The following is a 20,352-nucleotide window of genomic DNA, read 5'->3' as shown; positions in this document are numbered from 1 at the left end:
TAAGCTGTTTGTCTCTGATTGGTGCCTTAATATCCTCTCAATTACACTGCTATTTTCAAAGAAAATAATTACCCACATCTACAAATAACAAGCCCTGTTTTCTGTACTTTAGTATCACCACTAATCACTTCATCTTGCTGGAACAGAAAGATAGTGAATAGTGAAGTTCCTGTGAAAAGCCTCAACAGAAAGGACATTCTCGATGATGAGTGATGCAAAGCTGATGTGAACCAAGTGACAAATGTGTTACCTTTCCCTTTTGTCATGTGAAGATGCTATAGGCAATGATGTTTTCAATAGTCATAACACAGCTCCTCTACTGAAGAGATTTTAATGCAGATGTGATGCAAAACAGCTTTGCTATTTATGTCTGCCAGAGACTTGTAGAGTTAAGAAGTTTAAACAGGCAGAAAACTATATTCACTGGACACCCAGAAAAATAAACTCTTCTGCAAGGGATTATTTTCAATCTTCAAGCACTCATTGTGTTACCCAGTGGGATGTAGTCCACACTTCAGTGACATTTCTTAGTTTTATCAGCATATCCTGAAGAAACTGTTGATGAAGTTGAAAGTTGATATGATATACTCAGAAAATGTGGCAGCTACGTAAACCAATCAATATACTCCATGTTGTAGTGAAAAACTGTGGAAGTTGTAAAGTGTCATTTTTTGGTGAGTGATTAAATTGTAGAAATGAATAAACAGTAGTGAGATTAGAGTATTGAACACTAACTTACACTTACTATGGCAGGGAAAGACACTAGATACCACTTATTACAGAAATCATTCGAAACTTCACATATGACAACTTGGCAACACAGTTTATATGTGGATTTCTTACTTTGGGTAATGAGAGACCTCACACCATGCAATAAATGACAATGTGCTAATCTTCTTGACAAGTTAATATTATGTTCTAGAATATGATATGACTATAAATCATTCCCATCCACAGATAATGCTGGCAAATGACCACTTGCTGCAGTCTGATTCAAGCTTCAATGTTCTATGTAATCCAGATCTTTCTCAAGCTAATCTTCATATTTTTGGATACTTGGATCACTGACTTTTGTTCAGCACCCAATTATGAAAGCAAGTAGTTGGACATAACAGGACTATTACCAACAAAAAATTTCATATAGGATAGAGATGTAACAGATTAACTGTTCAATTTATTATTTTAGAATGAAATTTAATACAAAAACTTTATTCATTTTGTTTATAAACAGACAGCTATTAACAAGTAAAGGTTACTACTAATTTTCCTTCACATTTTGCTGATATATTTCTCGCATTATCTCCAGAACCAGTGACAAATTTATTCCCAGTTTTGCAGATATGGGAATTATTTTTTCACCAGTTTTCTGCTGAAACTCCTGAAGATTACTCTGCAAAAACAATTGCATCCAATCAAATTGCACACTGTGATATTTAGCACAAAAAAAGGATTTAAGGTCGTCTACAAAATGCTGTATGTGGAACACATATTACTAGCATTACCTTTGATTCTGGTAGGTCTATTTTGTTGCCAATAATAATTTGAGGCCTCTGAGCAAGATCAGGGCTAAACTGGCTCAGTTCATATTTCAAAACTTCCAGTTGATCCCAAGGTTCACTTGACAGGTCAATCACCATTAAAAGTGCTGAACATCGTTCTGCATGTTTTAAAAATGTGATGCCTAAACCACGATTCTTATGAGATCCTGGTATAAGACCAGGTAAGTCTGCAACTGTAAAAAGTATTAATAACAGTAGCAGTAATTTCTTAGTTACTATTCAGAATAAGAACACAATGAACATAAACAGAAACCTTAAATGTTATGAGAGATTTTGTACTGTAGCTTTTAGCAGTTGAGACATTAAAGGCTTCAATTCATTTCAGATAAACAAGTTTGCAAATATGCCCTCTTTCAAGATTTTTCATGTTCTTTTGTCATCTCAATCCAACATTTACTTTCCATTTCCTTGGCTACATTCTTGTTTCATATTTGTTCTTTTTTTCAAGCAGACTTTGCATCCAAATTTTAGCTGATTATTCCATTGGATAGTTTCCCAGATATGTATTTCCTTTCCATCCTGGTGCAACATGAGTATTTTGCTGCAGCATACTGATACAGCAATACATGTACATCTCATTTTGCAGTAGCAGTACCCACAATGCGAGACTACAAACTAAAATCCTCCTTTCTAGAATCAGGTAACTTAATATTAATGTTGCCTAATGTTTATGAGGAAGTATTTGAAGGACTGCTGCATGTTAGTGAATAACAACTACACTGTCGGGGAAAAAAAGTGAAGCACTCAGAAGATATGGTCAAATGTCAACATAAATTCATGCACTCATGCATCACCGGTGGATATATAAATCATTAGCATCACAATTCTCTATGACGGGTAGAACCACCACCAGACTGCATTAGTCTTATTCATGTTTTGTGTTGTTACCAGGCCAGGTAGGCTATATATATAGAGTGAGAACAACATCAAATGCTGACTGCTCACTGTGGAGGACACAGAAATTCTATGTGCTCATGTGGGAGCATTATTAGCTCCAAACAGAGACTGAAAGGGGCCTCAATGTGGGTCTCCATTTAGCTAGATAGCTAAATCATGCAATATCCAGATATGTGCAGCATTCAGATGTGGCAATGGCCCAGTGCTGAACTGCACGGGAATGTGAGAGCACTCGTACTCGTCATCAAATTTTCAGTTGACCACATCTGATCATCACAAGGGAATATCATGTACTGTGCACCAAGCACACTTCAACCTCTACACATCTGTGTCTGCTATCTGAGAACAACAAATGGACTCCCTGCAACATTCTGTGTCACCCCACACTATTGGTTGGAGATTAGCAACAGACAGTCTTGGGAATTACTGCTCCATAAGAGGCTGCCTTTAACACTCCAACACAGAGAGCTGCATTTCAAGTGTTGCCATGACTGGGAAGCAAGGACTGCCGATGAGTGGCATCACATTGTGTTCAACGATGAATCACGTTTCTGGACTACCCTAGATGACCATCACCAGCTAGTATGGTGGCGACATAGGGAGGGTTCCTGTTCTTTCGAAGTTTTGGAGAAGCACAGCGACGTTACTCCTGGTGTCGAAGTTTGGGGAGCCATTGGGTCTGACTACAGGTCACAGCTGGTAATATCTGAAGGAACTCTGATGTTACAATGCTGTGTCACACACATCCTGTGTCTTCATGTGTTACCTCTTGTGCGACAGTATTGTGGCACCATTTTTCGACAGGACAATGCTGTCCACACACAATATGTGCCTTTATCAACTGTCTGAATGATGTTTAGGTACTCCCATGGTCAACAAGATCCACAGATTTTTTCCCCAACAGAACATGTGTGAGAGCAGCTACCACAGTTGTGGACCAGCTTGCCTCAGGAGAGGAAACAATGGCTTACGACACCATTTCCAGTGGAATCAGTGCATGCATCCAGGCCAGAGCACTGATAAGTGGGCTCATACTGATAAATCCTTTGTAATGTTGACTCAATTTTGTAATCACTGAAATAACATTACAGACCATTTCAACCCACAAAGATTCATTTAGTTTCCTTGTCCCTTCTGGGTGCTTCACTGTTTTTTACCAGGCACTGTATTCTAATCTGTACTACACCAATGAGTTTCAAGAAATGCAGCAGTAATTTTATTTATATATGTACTTACACATTCTCTACATTCAATGATTCTTTTATGAGATGTAAAATCAAGTTATTGTTTTGTTATTTATGCAAGAAACAGCAGTGGCTGCCAGACTGTGCTACAGTAAACTACGTGCCATCTGTCTTTGATTTCCTGTCTCAAAATACTGAGTTTGATCTCCTCTATAATTAGCCTTGGCATTACCACAGAGATCTGGGATACAATGTATAATGGCTACAATTACAAAGTTCAAGAAATGTAAAAGTTCAAGTCCTGATCTGGCTCACAGTTTTAATCTGCCAGGAAGTTTCATATTGTTGCATACTCCACTGCAGAGTGAAAACCTCATTCTTCAAGAAATGTTGTCACAGATTTATGTAAAGTTACAATACTGCTTCTTTTTTAAATGAATATTATAATTGTAATCTGGATTCAGACTTTAACTTCAATATTTGGCTTTTGTTGATGATGCGCTTCCCACAGGCACATTCGAACATTCATTCATCAAAAGTAACTCAAAGTTTACGTCTCACAAAATCACACTCCACATATTCAGATTCCAGTTTAGCACACAGTTTTAATCTACCATGATGATTAATTTTTTTTTTGAAGCCATATACTGCTCCATTAAAAAGAGAAACTTAAAAAGACTGAAATCTCTAAAATCATCCAGACTGAGACACACTTGACAGAAATAAAGGGACACTACAAAACTGAACACATATTAGAAGTACACATTAGGCAAGCAGAAGTGGAAAGAAAGGAAATGGTTTTGAGACTTTTACAGTCAAAAATAAGAGATAAATAATACTGAAGGCACAACCACTGTAGCGCTGTTATTGAAGGTTCATTTTGCATAGGAAAACTTACTCTGACATGACAGCTCGTAAGTGATGAGTGTGGCTAAATTGTGACGCATCTCCAAGTGACGAAGTTCAATGTGCTGTACCATTCAAAGGACTAAGCATTCACACAATATAGACTTACTGTACCAATTATTGTACTTTTTAATGAACTGAAAAGGTTTTTGACCAGTACAGTACAGAAAACTGTTTTAAGAATCCATAAGATGCAGGAAAGATTAATACAGATAACAATTTGTAAGTGCAAAAGTGATATTTGTTGTAACTAGTAGTCATTTAAGTCATTATTTTATGTTTTATTTGAAGTCCAAATACACTGTCAGGGGAAAAGACCAGATAAGGAAAGACTGGCATGTCCTTACATCTGCCTTCTTCTCTCTCTCTCTCTCTTTCAGCTTCCTTTCCTTATTCCCTATCTGTTCCCTGCAAATTATAAGGGCTGTGGAATGTGTTTTATTATGTATTTGCCCTTTTAATTTTTTTCCCTTAAACCATGTCTTCTTCCTTTCGTTTGTGTATGGTTTTTCATTTAGACAAATCATTGGAGCAACTAAATGAATGAGCTTAAAGGCGCAGCAGATATTTTTTTTTTTTTTTAAATGTGGGACCTGAAAGAATGTCTTGATTGGTCTTTTTCAAAGGCACATATTTTTATGGGATGTGAATGTCATTCTATATGGCACCAAAAATACTGCATTTTGTGCCAAGTCCTATCAATTACTGTCTCTGTACTTCACCAACTGAGCCACCAAATTAAAAATTAGTATGTTACAGTTCTTCACAAAGTTGTATTAATATATTGTAAACAGACGTATGTCCAAAATGAACTTTATTTATTTACTTGAGTTACATGTCATACAAAACTTTACATTACAAAACTGTGCAATATCATGGGATACTTCTAAATCAACAATTCACATAGCTTAGATAAGTGCACAAGAGAAAAAAACTAAATGATATTCACCCAGAATTGGGCAACAGCAACTTCACCACCCTAAGCCCTCATCAGCACTGCATGACTTGGCATGGACAGTGGCACAGGTAATCCATGTCTGTTTTTCCGCAGCCATTTTGTTCTGCACCTTTGAACCACTTGGCCTTCCTCCGTCTTTAACACATGATATTTTAAATAGAAGTGTGAGAGAGATGAATACAACCTACTGCACATTGCATGTTTGTGTGTGCAGGTCTAAAAACAGTCACGAACAAATTGTGGACACGGCGGCCGACAAGTATCTGCTGTATGATCCACAGAGTTTCAGTATATGTGTAGTAAATAACAAGGAGTGTTTATGTATTATTCTGTGCTTTAAGTGACTTTGATGATTGGTAAGGACAAATGAAGAAATGAGGTTAGACTTTCAAGTAATTCATGTGTTGGACTTGCTAGAAGCAAGACATGTTCATAAATTACGAGTGGTTCTTAAACCAACTTGCTTATGAATGTTAATTTAATGCGTTTCTAAAAAAAAAAAGAAGAAGAAGAAAAGAAATGAAATGAAAATTTTGAGAAGAAATTGAAGAAGAAGATATGATAACAAGACAAGAGAACTGTTTCGTGTAATTGGATTATGTCCAAAAATCAAATGGAAAAATTTGTGTTTGAAACAAAAAAGAAGAGTAAGGAAGTAACAACAGTAAAGGAACGGAAAGAAGACCTTGACGTATTTGACTAAGAAGAGATACGACGAGAATAATTCAACTAAGAAGATCCAGTGAAGGGAGTATACAGCTCTCACACACATTGCGGTGACGCCTACACAGAAACAACATCCGACGCCACCAACACCAGTTGTGGTTCAGCGGTGCTTACCTGCTTCCACAGCTGCCTACCAATGCCGACGTTGACACCAATGTCTGACGCCACTGGCTTGCTGTCCACTGGTGCCGACTTGCTGTCACATCTGCTGTCACATCTACATTGCGAGAATTCTACAATGGGTGAGTGCAAGATAGAACTTAAGTACCTTAGCACGAAGTGATACAAACAGTAGATTGACTTTTATTGGTGTAGTTATTATGGTCAGAGTTGAGTTAAAAAAAAAAATGGTTACTAGGTCTAAAGATCATAAGAATATGGATCAGGAACAGCAAATTGGAGAAATGTCAGAACCAGGCAAGGCAATGAAAATTAGTAAACAAGGACCAGACTGGTCTGAATTAGTAAACCTAATCAAAGTTCAAAAGTCTAAATTAGATGCCCAGAGTGCAGCTTCAACTGCTCAAAATGAAACCTTAAGTAAAGAACTAGTCTCAGTAAATTCTCAGTTAAATTTGTTAAATGCCAAAGTAAAATTGCAAAGCAAAGAATTTGGTAGTCTATGCAAAAGCATGGAGGTTTTAAAGACTAAATTTGATGATTTAAACAATAAAGTAGAGGATTTGAAATTAGAATTAAAGAATGAAGTAACTAACTCTTTAAACCTCCATGTAATTCGACTGTTCACTGGCTTTAGTCAGAAACAGAATGATCAAATCCAGGGTTTGACAAAGAAATTAGAATTTGATATTGAGGAAAAATGTAATATGTTTGAAACCGAAATTAATGAAAAGTTAGGATCATTTGAAAATGTACGTAATGTTAAGTTTGATGCTGTAAAGCACAGGTTGCATACTTTAAAAGAGTGCGTCGACAAGCAAGATAAGTTAACGCCAATAATCCAGTCGCAAATTACAGGCGTTAATACACGAGTAGATAATGTAGAAAGAAACTTCAAATAGAAACTAGTGAACTCAGACTTAATAAATGTAAGTAGTCTGGAGAAACAGGTAGAGGAAATAATGGACTGAAAAATTACCGAGAGTATAACCTCCGGAAATGTTTCAACTATTGCTTTGGCCAAACTTAATGATACTAGCAAGGTTATAGACGACGTCAAAGCAGAAAAAAGTGTATCGTCATGTAATGTTGTGTTACCTAGTGAAGTGGTGATTGTTTTGAAGTGAGGAGACAAAATTTAATGAGAAGTACTGGTCAGCACTTGCTCAAGTGAAGTTAATATCAGATCCATGGGATCCGGACAGAGTCAAATATCCCCCAGGGATGTTAACATTCTTAGTTAATGGGAGGAGTGAAGACCGTTGGGTTCTGAGTTGGTTTTGGTGTTTCTTCTGTAATAATTTTCCTGCATCAAATTCCCCCAAACTCTTAAACTATTCTATCCACCCACACTTAGTGGTAATGGTAAATACCGTACCAGTGAGAATTTGTTATTACATCATTCAAAATTGTTCCTGGTAAGAGATTTACTTGTTCCAGTCATTTAGACTACTAACAACATCTAACTCCCTATGAATTTTTGATTGCGTCATCCTTGGCTGGGAGAGAGAAACATACCAGTGAGCATTTGTTTTTACATAATCCAAAATTGCTCCCGGTAAGAGATTTTCTTGTTCCAGTCAGTTAGATGTCCCGACTTTGCTCAGCTGCAGCATGAGGTGGAGAATTGCACACATGTTGTCTCCAAATACTATTCTCAAGCAGAATGTAATATAGTCAAGTCAGCTTCTGCATTTTTGCTCTATGCAAGATTTCCGTCCTCACTGAGCTGGCCTTAGGACAACAGCATTATTCTTTGACAGATGTACCCCATAGTTGGTCCAGAGTTCAAATTTATGTTTCCTAACACATGTTTGTCTTAATGAACAGAAGTGAATATTACGTTAGCAGAACATATACTAGTGGATGAATAATTAAATAATGATGATACTATAGCATATAATGTTCTATTTTGTATAGTATATTTTATACCTTTTATGAGATGTGAAGTAGACGGGAGGGTTTGTATTGATTTTGAAAGGGGTAGTTAATGTAAATAAGAATATGATTTACACCAACAGATAAATCATGGCTAACACAGAACACACATCACACCTTTCAAACAACCCTCGCAAACAAGTATGACTGGTTCTTCACCATTTGCCGTTTCCATAGGGTTGCTAAGATTTTCTTCTGGGACCTCAAGAGTGAAGGTGGGAATGTCCATTTTGTAGGAGACAATTTAACACGATACCTCCTCTGGCTTCTTACTCAAGGTTTCCTGTCTTTGGGGCTGTCTTCTTTCTCTTCTTCGATCTTAGCAGCCATTTCTAGTTTTTCCTTTCTTACTTCTCTTTTGAGGACCTAACTATTTTTTCCCTCTTTCCATATTCATATACTTCGATCGCAGAAGTCCTTCCTAGTCTCCGTGGTTTTCAATAACCTACAACTTATTTTCACATAAGAAGGCCGAAGAATCAGAACACACAAACACACTTATGCATACACACAAAGAAATTCGAATTCACAAATAATGAAGTCACAGTTTAGAAGGATGTAATAACTGCCAAGGGTTGTAGGGTAGAAGGTATACGTACATCTAGAAAGATGCACACATTGTTTTTCTTTTTATTATGACTGTTCTACATCGCCTATTTACATGAAAAGCCATTATATAAAAATTGCATATGTACATAAGTATAGAAAAACTATTATGATCTTACGAGTATACATAAGCAGGAATGAGTAATGAAGGAGAACGCAAGCCAGATTGGAGTAAATTGTGAAGCTTATTTAAGAAAAGTCAGTGTAGCGAATACTCGGATAAATTGATGAATAGTAGGATAGTGGGGCTTGAACAAAATAGGTAGATATAATATCTACCATGAGTTGAAAAGTAGAAGAGGACTCAAGGATATTAAATGAGGTACTAAGAAGTGAGAGTGAAGTGTAAAATAGATTTTTATTTTACCAGGAAATATTTAATTATAGTGTACATAAAGATGTATACTAGGGCAATGAACCATGAGGCCTACTCATAAAGGATAAGGGGGTGTACCCGACAGTTGCTAAGGATATAGGGAAGGCGTACCTACATAGAGATACGATAATCTGTGGCCTGATGAATAACGATGTTTTATAAAGGGGCGTACCTACCAGAACAGGAGGAGGAAGTGAATTCATAGGGTCAACCCACACGTAAGGTAGAGGTACTCATGCTAGGGGAAAAGGACAGTATCATGACAGAAGTCACACATTTAATAGGAATTATTTTGGTAAGTTTAAATTCTACATATCACTAGCATTATTTTGTTTTATGTGAATTTACAAGTGTCGAAAAGAACACTTTCATTGGCCCAGGGTTCCTCCAGACTACAGACTACTATAAATAATGATACTAGTACGTACTAAGGAAAAAATAGAACAGGAAATTAGAATAAAGAACTCAACTGTCATGAACACCAGGAGCTTATGATTGGAAACTAAAGGTTTAGTCCTCATGATTCCTTGATATAAGAAAACGAACTTCCACATTGATTGAAATATTCCCATTTTATAATTAAAGTGAAAAAAAAAAAAATAGAAATAGCTAAATAATAAGAGAAAGTGTATTCACTATTAACAAGGTGTACTGTTGAAATATAAATTGTTATTACATGTGATATAAATGTGCATAATGATTGTATATAAAACATCTCATGTTCAGTCTGAGGGGGGGAATATGTAGTACTTCGAGAATTTCTGCATAAATTCTAGAACCACGTGGCCGTCCTCCATCTCGAACTCACAATATTTAAAATAGAAGTTTGGGAGAGGCAAATCTGACCTACTGCACATTGCACGTTTGTGTGTGCAGGTCTAAAAACAGTCACGAGCAAATTGTGGATGCAGCGGCCGAACCGCCAGCTGACAAGTACCTGCTGTATGATCCACAGAGTTTAAGTGTATATGCAGAAAAGAACAAGGAGTGTTTTTGTATTATTCTGTGCTTTTAGTGAGTGTGATCATTGTTAATGACAAATGAAGAAATGAGGTTAGACTTTCAAGTAATTCATGTGTTGGATCTAGAAGCAAGACATGTTCATAAATTATGTGGTTGTTAAACCAATGCTATTGTAAATGTGTTTAATCAAGTCTAATGTGAGATGAATCACTTGACTTGCAAACATTCGAATAGTTATGTAAGAAATGGTGAATTTGTTCTTTGTGGAAGTTGAAATATACCAAGATTAAACTAAAAGTATTCTGCAAATATCCACTTATTTCATGAGGAAGGAGAGAGAGAGAGAGAGAGAGAGAGAGAGAGAGAGAGAGAGAGAGAGAGAGAGAGAGAGAGAGAGAGATAAATTCCGTTAACCAGCAGTATTCTTTGGAGAAGAAGTTTTTGGAGATTGACGTAGCCGGCAATCCAGAGAAGAAGCTTGGCAGTGCTTACCAAGTAAGTCAACTGATGTGAGAGAGGTGTGAGTTTTGCAATCCAACTTCACATCGGTTTTTGTCGTCTAGAGCTTTAGAATATCCCCATTTGATAAGGTTGTCCCCGGATTTACCTATACAGGACCTCGGTCTGTTCTATAACCTGGAGGTGCACCACTAAAGTACCTCAGCAGGCTTCATCGACATCTCTTCATAGTTGTCATCTGGCAGTATGGAGACATAGTATTTGCTAATGAATAGATGAAACTTCTTTTGGGTTACAACCTAGGTCTCAGTGATTGGTGGCCATAAAGTGGATGTTGATCCAGGTCAGCCTTCTTCCTATCAATGTCTGCAATTACTTTATGACATGCATCAGGCAGTGCAATACTTGCTAAGCAATAAATCTGGCCTTCACGTGTCGGTTTCAGACATTCAGTAATCAGTCATACAGTTTAACTCAGTGTGATGTCCACTTGCTTTTCGTGGACGGAGCTGTACCATACAGGGGACTCATACTCCCCTGCAGAGAAACAGAGTGCCTTGGTGAAGGTTCTGAAGATTTGAGGGTGGGCCAGTTACTCCAAGTGAGTTTCTTAGCGATTTTATTTTGGTGTTGAGACACTGTTAGTAGTATGTTAAAGACCTGCCTAAGATATTTAGGTGCAAAGCAGTGTTCCAACTCTGTGCTCTTCAAATTAACTTTTAGTTTTCTAATTGCGTATCTGTTTCAAAAACAGAAGGCACAGACTTGCATTTTCTGAGGATTAGGTTTCAGGTGGTTCTTACCACAATACTCAGTGAAAGTTCTCAGCACGGCTGTAAGAGCTTGTTGAAATTCCTTAAACATCTTTGCTTGGGTTTGCTAAAGCAAGTTCATCTGGTTTCTCCAGAGAATTCATCTTCTTTGAAACTCAACAAAGAACCTTTAACTGTGCAATAAAGTGCCAATTATTTCCACGACGCCATAATCGTGTGCCACACAGTAGATCTTCTGGCGCATTATGTGATGCAGAACAGTGTCATAGGCTGAAGACAGATCAATGAAAACAGCTCCAGTGATGTCACTGCTTTCAAACCTGTCCTCTATGTAAAGGGTTATGTTTGCTACTTGTGTTATGGAATTCCTTTGAGGTCTGAAGCCTGCCTGTCCAGGTATTAATGGACTGCTGATCATAGGGTTGAAATGGTTCTAAAGACACTTTTCTAATACCTTACAAAGTTAGCATAAGAATGAAGCAGGTCAGTAACTTTTGGAGTTGGGCAATAACTTTTGGAGCTGGGTGGTTTTTCCCATATTTTAAGAAGACAATTACTTTGTTTTTTCCCCCATATTTTAGGGATCAGGTTCTCAAGCTATTTCATGGTTACTTGTCCAAATTGATTTATTTGACCCCCCGTATACAGGGTGTTACAAAAAGGTACGGCCAAACTTTCAGGAAACATTCCTCACTCACAAATAAAGAAAAGATGTTATGTGGACATGTGTCCGGAAACGCTTAATTTCCATGTTATAGCTCATTTTAGTTTCGTCAGTATGTACCGTACTTCATCGATTCACTGCCAGTTGGCCCAATTGAAGGAAGGTAATGTTGACTTCGGTGCTTGTGTTGACATGCGACTCATTGCTTTACAGTACTAGCATCAAGCACATCAGTATATAGCATCAACAGGTTAGTGTTCATCACAAACGTGGTTTTGCAGTCAGTGCAATATTTACAATTGCGAAGTTGGCAGATGCCCATTTGATGTATGGATTAGCACGGGGCAATAGCCGTGGCGCGGTACGTTTGTATGAAGACAGATTTCCAGAACGAAGGTGTCCCGACAGGAAGACGTTCGAAGCAATTGATCGGCGTCTTAGGGAGCACGAAACATTCCAGCCTATGACTCGCGACTGGGGAAGACCTAGAACGACGAGGACACCTGCAATGGACGAGTCAATTGTTCGTGCAGTTGACGATAACCCTAATGTCAGCGTCAGAGAAGTTGCTGCTGTACAAGGTAACGTTGACCACATCACTGTATGGAGAGTGCTACGGGAGAACCAGTTGTTTCCGTACCATGTACAGCTTGTGCAGGCACTATCAGCAGCTGATTGGCCTCGACGGGTACAGTTCTGCGAATGGTTCATCCAACAATGTGTCAATCCTCATTTCAGTGCAAATGTTCTCTTTACGGATGAGGCTTCATTCCAACGTGATCAAATTGTAAATTTTCACAATCAACATGTGTGGGCTGATGAGAATCCGCATGCAGTTGTGCAATCATGTCATCAACACAGATTTTCTGTGAACATTTGGGCAGGCATTGTTGGTGATGTCTTGATTGGGCCCCATGTTCTTCCACCTACGCTCAATGGAGCACGTTATCATGATTTCATGCAGGATACTCTACCTGTGCTGCTAGAACATGTGCCTTTACAAGTACGACACAACATGTGGTTCATGCACGATGGAGCTCCTGCACATTTCAGTCGAAGTGTTCATACGCTTCTCAAAAACAGATTCGGTGACCGATGGATTGGTAGAGACGGACCAATTCCATGGCCTCCGCGCTCTCCTGGCCTCAACCCTCTTGACTTTCATTTATGGGGGAATTTGAAAGCTCTTGTCTACACAACCCCGGTACCAAATGTAGAGACTCTTCGTGCTCGTATTGTGGACGGCTGTGATACAATACGCCATTCTCCAGGGCTGCATCAGCGCATCAGGGATTCCATGCGACGGAGGGTGGATGCATGTATCCTCGCTAATGGAGGACATTTTGAACATTTCCTGTAACAAAGTGTTTGAAGTCATGCTGGTACATTCTGTTGCTGTGTGTTTCCAGTCCGTGATTAATGCGATTTGAAGAGAAGTAATAAAATGAGCTCTAACATGGAAAGTAAGCGTTTCCGGACACATGTCCACATAACATATTTTCTTTCTTTGTGTGTGAGGAATGTTTCCTGAAAGTTTGGCCGTACCTTTTTGTAACACCCTGTATAATCCATGCCAGGTACCTTATGGTTCTTGCATTGTCGAATAGCTTCTTCTTAACTAAATCTGTGAAATAGTTCATTAGTTTCCAGCCCTGCTTGTCTCTGTGTCGGATCCAGCATTATGTTTGTTCTTTCTACATTAAATCACAAATGGACAAAAAAAATTATGATTACAGGCAACAGTGGACCCAGATTCACATAATGCAAACTTTGATAACCAGATCTTTCTTTATTTGCCAAAAAGAGAGGCAAAGTTTTAAGGAAATGGTCAGATACTAGACAGGGAAATTGGTATGGCTCCAGGTTATGAGGGAGATACAAGGCATGTTCAGAAAGTAAGTGTATTAGATTTTTATATTCTTTTTAGGACAAGTGTATCTGAAAAAAAAACAGGATATTGTAGATACACTTGTTGACTATTTTCCCATGTAATTGCCAACCTGCTCAATGAATGTGATGACTTGTGGCACAAGCTTCTTTATGCCCTTCTCAAATAACTCTGTCCAGCTCCATCCCCCACTCCACAACCTGTTTCTGCACCTGGTACCAGTTGAAAATTTAGTTCCTCTGATGTGTGCCTTTAGGGAGGTGAAAAGGTGATAATCTGAAGGTGCCAAGTCATATGCGGAATTTGGGGGGGGGTGGTTCAAAACATCCAAACCAGATGAGTCCCCCAGAGCAATTTGGAGGCTAAGGCTGTGTGAGGTTGGGCATTGTCATGCAGCAAGCACATTTCTCTCATCAGCATTCCCCTCCTTTTGTTTTGAATGCTCCTTTTGAGATTTTTAAGTCCCCACAATGTTGTTGTGCACTGATGGTCTCTCCCCGAGGCAGAAGTATGACCATGGTCCCAAAACATAGAGGCCATGATGTTTTTGCGTGAAATTGTTGTTTGGAATTTTTTGGTAGATGGGGAACTGGTGTGACACCACTGCGATGACTGTCTTTTTGTCTCAGGCTTGTAATGAGCCACACATGTTTCATCTCCAGTCTCCGAGCATTTCTGTGAGTGTCTCATATAAGATAGTTCTTGAGAGTTGTGGAGAGGTTGCAGGAATTTCACCCACTGTCAGTCGGCGGTCTTCACGAACAGTTTCTTTAATTTTTTGCATCTACTCATCAGTCAAAATGGAAGAACTACTGCTCCTCTGTTCACCATAAACATTATTTCTGCCTCCACTAAACTTCCTACTTCCCTTAAACACATTCATTCTATTCATAACACCTATGCTGTAAACCATTTTGATCCACAAAAAGATTTTAGTAGGTGTTATTCCTTTCATGAGTACAAACAAGATCATAGCATATGACTTGCATTTGATAGGATTTCTTACTGACATCTTTCATGCAACTAGACTCTAAAACATGAGTTTACATTCTACCGTATTCCTGTGATGCTCGCTCTGGTCAGGGAATCCCCCTGTAACACTCAATGTTGCCAGCCCTCATAACAAAACACAACTATTTTATGTTCATATTACACTTACTTTCTGAACTTGCTTCATAGAAGATAGGATAATAGAAGAACAATGAAACACTAGCAATGGAATCATCTGAAAATTAGGAAACTCAGAGTAAGCAGAGATGACTGTTGACAAGTAATTACACATGCATGAAGCACAGAGTGAAACTAAAACTTACTTGAGTTAAAATTGTGCAGCAATACCCAAGGAGGAAAGTGTAATAACTGGTGAAAAAGGCTGTGGTGTTAAATAGTATTCTGGAAGAGCGGTGTGTAACCCTATGCTCACCTTGCTGATGAATTATGCTCACAAATTATAAAATGAAATAATAATTTAATATTTAGTGGTGCAACTGTTGTTAATCTTTTGGTATGCATGTTTCACGTGTTGAGGCATCTCAAGGGATGATGCATGTCTTTGAGGTGGGACAATGATCGCATTAACTCTGCAAGTGAAAGCACGTTTGGAAGTGTTAGTGTACACTCTATGGATCATTGCCCCACATCAAAGTGTATTGGCTCTGGGGTGAGAGCCATTGATGGCAATGTGGAAGGCAGCTGAGGCAAGCAAAGGAAGCATACAGAACATTCATAGATTGATTGATGTAAGTAGATGCCAAACTGACAAATACAATCTTACCATATTGTAAAGTTTTGAGTAAAAGAAGTGGTTGTATTTTGCAGTTAAAACACAGAGATTGTTACAGAAGAAACTCTTCATATTGATTTATGAAGTTCCATAAATCTTGAAGCAGTTCAAACTCCAGTGTATTCCTGACTGCAGAGACAACAATGTCCTATCGTCCTGCACTGACACAGTCATGACATAAATATATTTCATATGCAGAAGTCAAGAACTGCAAGTCAACAGAATCAAGTTTGAACTCAGATATACAGGAAACATTGGGAGGCTTGACCAGTGGAATGAGAATAAAATAATAAAACTTATTAAGTAAAAACATCAGAAAAAAGAAATTAATGTCATGCACTGACTACACATGGCAGAAATGAGGGATGTGTGAAAATGATAATGATTAGTTACGGTTCCCTTTTTTCTGTGTTGCTGGTTATTTTTCTCATCTATCCATCTTGCTGACTTGCTATTTGTTTTTCCTCTCTTTTCTATCTTCTTAGCTTTTCATATGAGGCATGTTGAGAATGTAAGTGTATTAGATTTTTAAATTTTTTAGAATAAGTGTATCTGAAAAAAAATTATAGTATATTGTTGATACACTTGTGGAGTACTATTCCACATAATTACCATCCCATTAAACGCATATATGAGCCATGCCACAAGCTTCTTTATGGCATCCTCGAAGAACTCTCCCACCAGCTCCTTCCCTCTCTTCTCAACCTCTTTCTGTACTGGCTCGTCAAGTAAAAAATTCATTACTCTCATCTGTGACTTCAGAGATGGTAAAAAGATGGTAACTTGAAGGTGCCAAGTCAGGGGAATATGGGGGAAGAGGAGGGGTTCAAAGCATCCAAACCAAATGAATACTTGAGTGCTTTGTTGGCTAAGGCTCTATGATGATGGGTGCTGCTGAGCAACAAGCACACTCCTCTCATCAGCATTCCCCTCCTTTTGTTTTGAATGCACCTTTTGAATTTTTTTAGGGTTGTCTATTGATGGTCTCCCCCTGAGGCAGAAATTCAACCAAAATTATGCTTTTTTGGTCACAAAATACTGAGGTCATGATTTTTTTGCCTGAAATTGTGGTTTTGAATTTTTTGGGGGATGGGGAATTGGTGGGACACAAATGTGATGATTGTCCTTTGTGCCACTCTGTTAGCTGTTTTGGGACCCAACTAGTGCAGTTTCTGGTATCCCAGGACTTCTGTGAGTGTATCATATAAGAGAGTTCTGGAGAGTGGTGAAAACATTGCAGAAATTTCGTCCACCATCAATTGGTAGTCTTCAAGAACAGTTTCCTTGACTTTTTGCACCAACTCGTCACTCAAAATGGAATTCTTCCACTCCTCTTTTTGTCACAAACATTTCTTTTGCTTCCATTAAACTCCTTACATCAATTAAACACACCTGTTCATAACACTTTTGCTGTAAACCATTCTGCTATGTGAAAAAATGTTTTGTCGGTGTTATCCCTTCTGCGAGTAGGAAGCAGATCACATCACGTGGCTCACACTTGATTTCTTACTGACATCTCTCACACAGCTGGAAACTACAGTGTGGGTTCACGTACTACCATGTTCATATGCTGCTTGCTGTGGTCGGGGTTTGTCCCCCCTCTTCCAATCATTGTTACCAACACTCAAACAACTAAAAACCATAGCCCATTGTGGTCAAAGTACACTCACTTTCTGAACATGCCTTGTATTTTTTGTGTTACCAACATTTCATAAATGAGTTCAATCTCATTCTGTTCTGCTGTATCACCTTCAATCTAGGGTTCTGAGTGACTTTTCTAGTCCGTCTGTGATAGTCATCTTCTCTTCTACTTTGGAGAATAAAGGCAAAGGCTACAAAATTAACATTTGCATTTCTACTATTTCTGCATTAGTAGAACTTCTTTTCGTTTTTATTCCTTGACTGTAGTCAGTATTTGATTTATATATAGGACTGACAATTTAGTGCTAGAGTCATAGGAAAAAAAATACACCAGACGAAACTAACTTTTCTCAGAAATTAATTCCTTTTTGTAAAATAGCCAATGAATTTACTTCCAAATTTGAATTACAAAAGAAAATGGCTTTTAGAAAATATACCAACCAAAATGCAATTTTTTGTAAACGAAGTCCTTGTCACTCACAATAAAATTTCAAACAATCGAAAATCCAGGATGGAACGTAAAAGTATTATGAATAGGATAGTTGCCACTCATCATGTAGCAGAGATGCTGAGCTGCAGATAGGCACAACAAAAAGACTATCACAAAATAAACTTTTGGCCAACAAAGCCTCTGAAAAAAGAAGAAACACCAAACAAAACAAACACACACACACACACACACACACACACACACACACAGAGAGAGAGAGAGAGAGAGAGAGAGAGAGAGAGAGAGAGAGAGAGAGAGAGAGAGAGAGAGTCTGGCAGTTGAAGCCAGACTACAAGCAGCATATCATGATGGGGATGGCAACTAGGTGAGAGTACGGAGGAGGCTGGGGTGGGGAGGGGGTATGATAGCAGGGTAGGGGTGGGAAACAGTAAAGTGCTACTGGAAGCAGGAGGTGGAGAGAGGTAGGGCAGCTAGGGTAGCAGAAAAGGAGAAAGTAAAAAGACTGGGTGCATTGGTGGAACAGAGGACTGTGTAGTGCTAGAATGGGAACAGGCAAGAGGCCAGATGGGTAAGGACAATGACTAACGAATGTTGAGGCTAGGAGGGTTATGGGAATGTAGGATATATACCAGGGAAAGTTCCCATCTGCACAATTCATATAAGCTGATGTTGGTGGGAAGGATCCAGATGACACAGGCTGTGAAGTAGTCATCAAGAAGAAAAATAATGTCATGTAGGATGGCAAGTTCACCAACAGAGTGGTCCAGCTGTTTCTTGCCCATAGCCATACCCCGGATTTGTTTGTAGGTGATTCCTTCAAAGGAGAAATAATTGTGGGTGAGGATGAGGTTGACCATGGTGACTAGGAAGGCAGTTGTTGATTTGGAATCTGTCGGGCATTGGGAAAGGTAAGGCCATTGGCATTAGGAACGTTAGTGTAAAGGGAGGTGGCATGAATAATAATAAACAGGGGCCTGTGTGGTAAGTAATAGGAACCCTGGAGAGTTTGTGGAGGAAATGGTTGGTATCTTTCATATAGGAGGTTAGGTTGCAGATAATAGGCTGAAGGCTGTGGTCAACTAGAGCTGAGATTCTCTCAGTGGGGGCACTGTAACTGGCCACAATGGGGCATCCTGGATGGTTGCGTTTATGGACTTTAGGAGTGCAAGGAGTGGTAGGGGTGAGGAGGGAGGTGGACTTTGGAGCAAGGTTCTGGGATGGGCCTAAGGATTTGAGGAGAGACTGGGTGGGGTCACTTCTGCCATGTAATCTTTGCAGTTCAAAACAACAGTAGTGGAGCCTTTGTACCCAGGTAAGATTACAAGGCCAGGATCAGTTTTTAGGTGGTGAGTTGTAGTTCTTTCTGCAGATGTAAGGTTAGTTTGTAATGTTGAGAGATTTGGAGAATAATGATGAAGAAAGGTTTGAGGTTAAGAAATTCTGGAAAGTTAACAGGGGGTGACTTGGGGACAGCGAGGGTGGATCACAGTTGGATGGAGGAGTGAACTAAGTCAGGCAGGGTTGAACATTGATCTTTGGTTAAATACGATTGGTAGGGTTGGTGGTGAAAAATTATTTCCACTGTAGAAACCGGGAGAAAAGACAAGGTCTTTAACAAGTCCTGCATGATTGAATTGGGAAATGGGACAAAAGATGAGATCTTTGGAAAGAACTGATATTTCTGCGGGGCGAAGGATTTTGGGCCTGTTTAGGTTCAACATTCTGTGTGGTGGTGGTAGGGAGTTTGGAGGGTGGGATAAATGTAGCAAGTGTGCAAGAGAGGCTTTGTCAGCAATAAAACTTCATTTTTTGTCAAAGACATTCGGATCTTCCCTGATCATTCATTTTCTCCCAACCCACTTACATATTTTTTGAAAACTATTTATCACTAGAGAGAGAATGATAATACTATACTGTAAACATTGCATTACATTTACTCAATAATAGACTTACCTGTTACACGTTCATAATCTATGTATTGAACAACTCCTAAATGTGGCTGAAGAGTTGTAAAAGGATATGAGGCTACCTTTGGCCTAGCTCGGGAAATAGCTCTTAGTAGTGTGCTTTTTCCAGCATTTGGAAACCCGACCTGAGAAACAAAATTGTATGTTGTTTTTATCAAGATCTTTTCATATTCCAGTTATTCTATTAATATCAGTAACCATCCTCAAATGCTGTAAAATCTCAAATGTGGCTGTAAATTCAGCACCTGCATGACAGTAAACTAGGAGAGGTTGAAAAAAAACAAATTACAAATAAAGGCTTATTGGAATTCTTGATCTAAGTTTTGACACTTCAGGAAGTGTAATGACCTTGTTACATATGATGTTGACAAGGTACACTGAATAAAGCCAAACGGGTCTTGCCATATAAGACACCATTCTTAATAACACAAAAATCACATGCCATAGGTTAAGACTGCAGCAAAGCAGGGTCCAGTTGTGAATATTAAATGCA

At 38.7% G+C, this 20,352-nt stretch overlaps 1 protein-coding gene across 1 annotated transcript in view; it reads right to left on the bottom strand.

Moving 5' to 3' along the window:
- Positions 1 to 1,141: 1,141 nt before the first annotated feature.
- The window catches only part of LOC124776939 (semaphorin-2A), a 169,766-nt gene continuing 150,555 nt past the window's right edge, over positions 1,142 to 20,352 (bottom strand). The window contains exons 6-8 of the mRNA XM_047252161.1: positions 19,846 to 19,984; positions 1,503 to 1,732; positions 1,142 to 1,390 (exon numbers count right to left, since the gene is read on the bottom strand). Of these exons, the coding sequence (XP_047108117.1) occupies positions 1,259 to 1,390; positions 1,503 to 1,732; positions 19,846 to 19,984 (501 nt within the window). The 3' untranslated portion in view covers positions 1,142 to 1,258. The remainder of the gene's footprint in view (positions 1,391 to 1,502; positions 1,733 to 19,845; positions 19,985 to 20,352) is intronic.

Source organism: Schistocerca piceifrons, chromosome 2, assembly GCF_021461385.2.
Source record: "Schistocerca piceifrons isolate TAMUIC-IGC-003096 chromosome 2, iqSchPice1.1, whole genome shotgun sequence".
NCBI lineage: Eukaryota > Metazoa > Arthropoda > Insecta > Orthoptera > Acrididae > Schistocerca > Schistocerca piceifrons.
The sequence above is the reverse complement of the archived record's forward strand: the minus strand, read 5'-3'. Positions and strand labels throughout refer to the sequence as shown.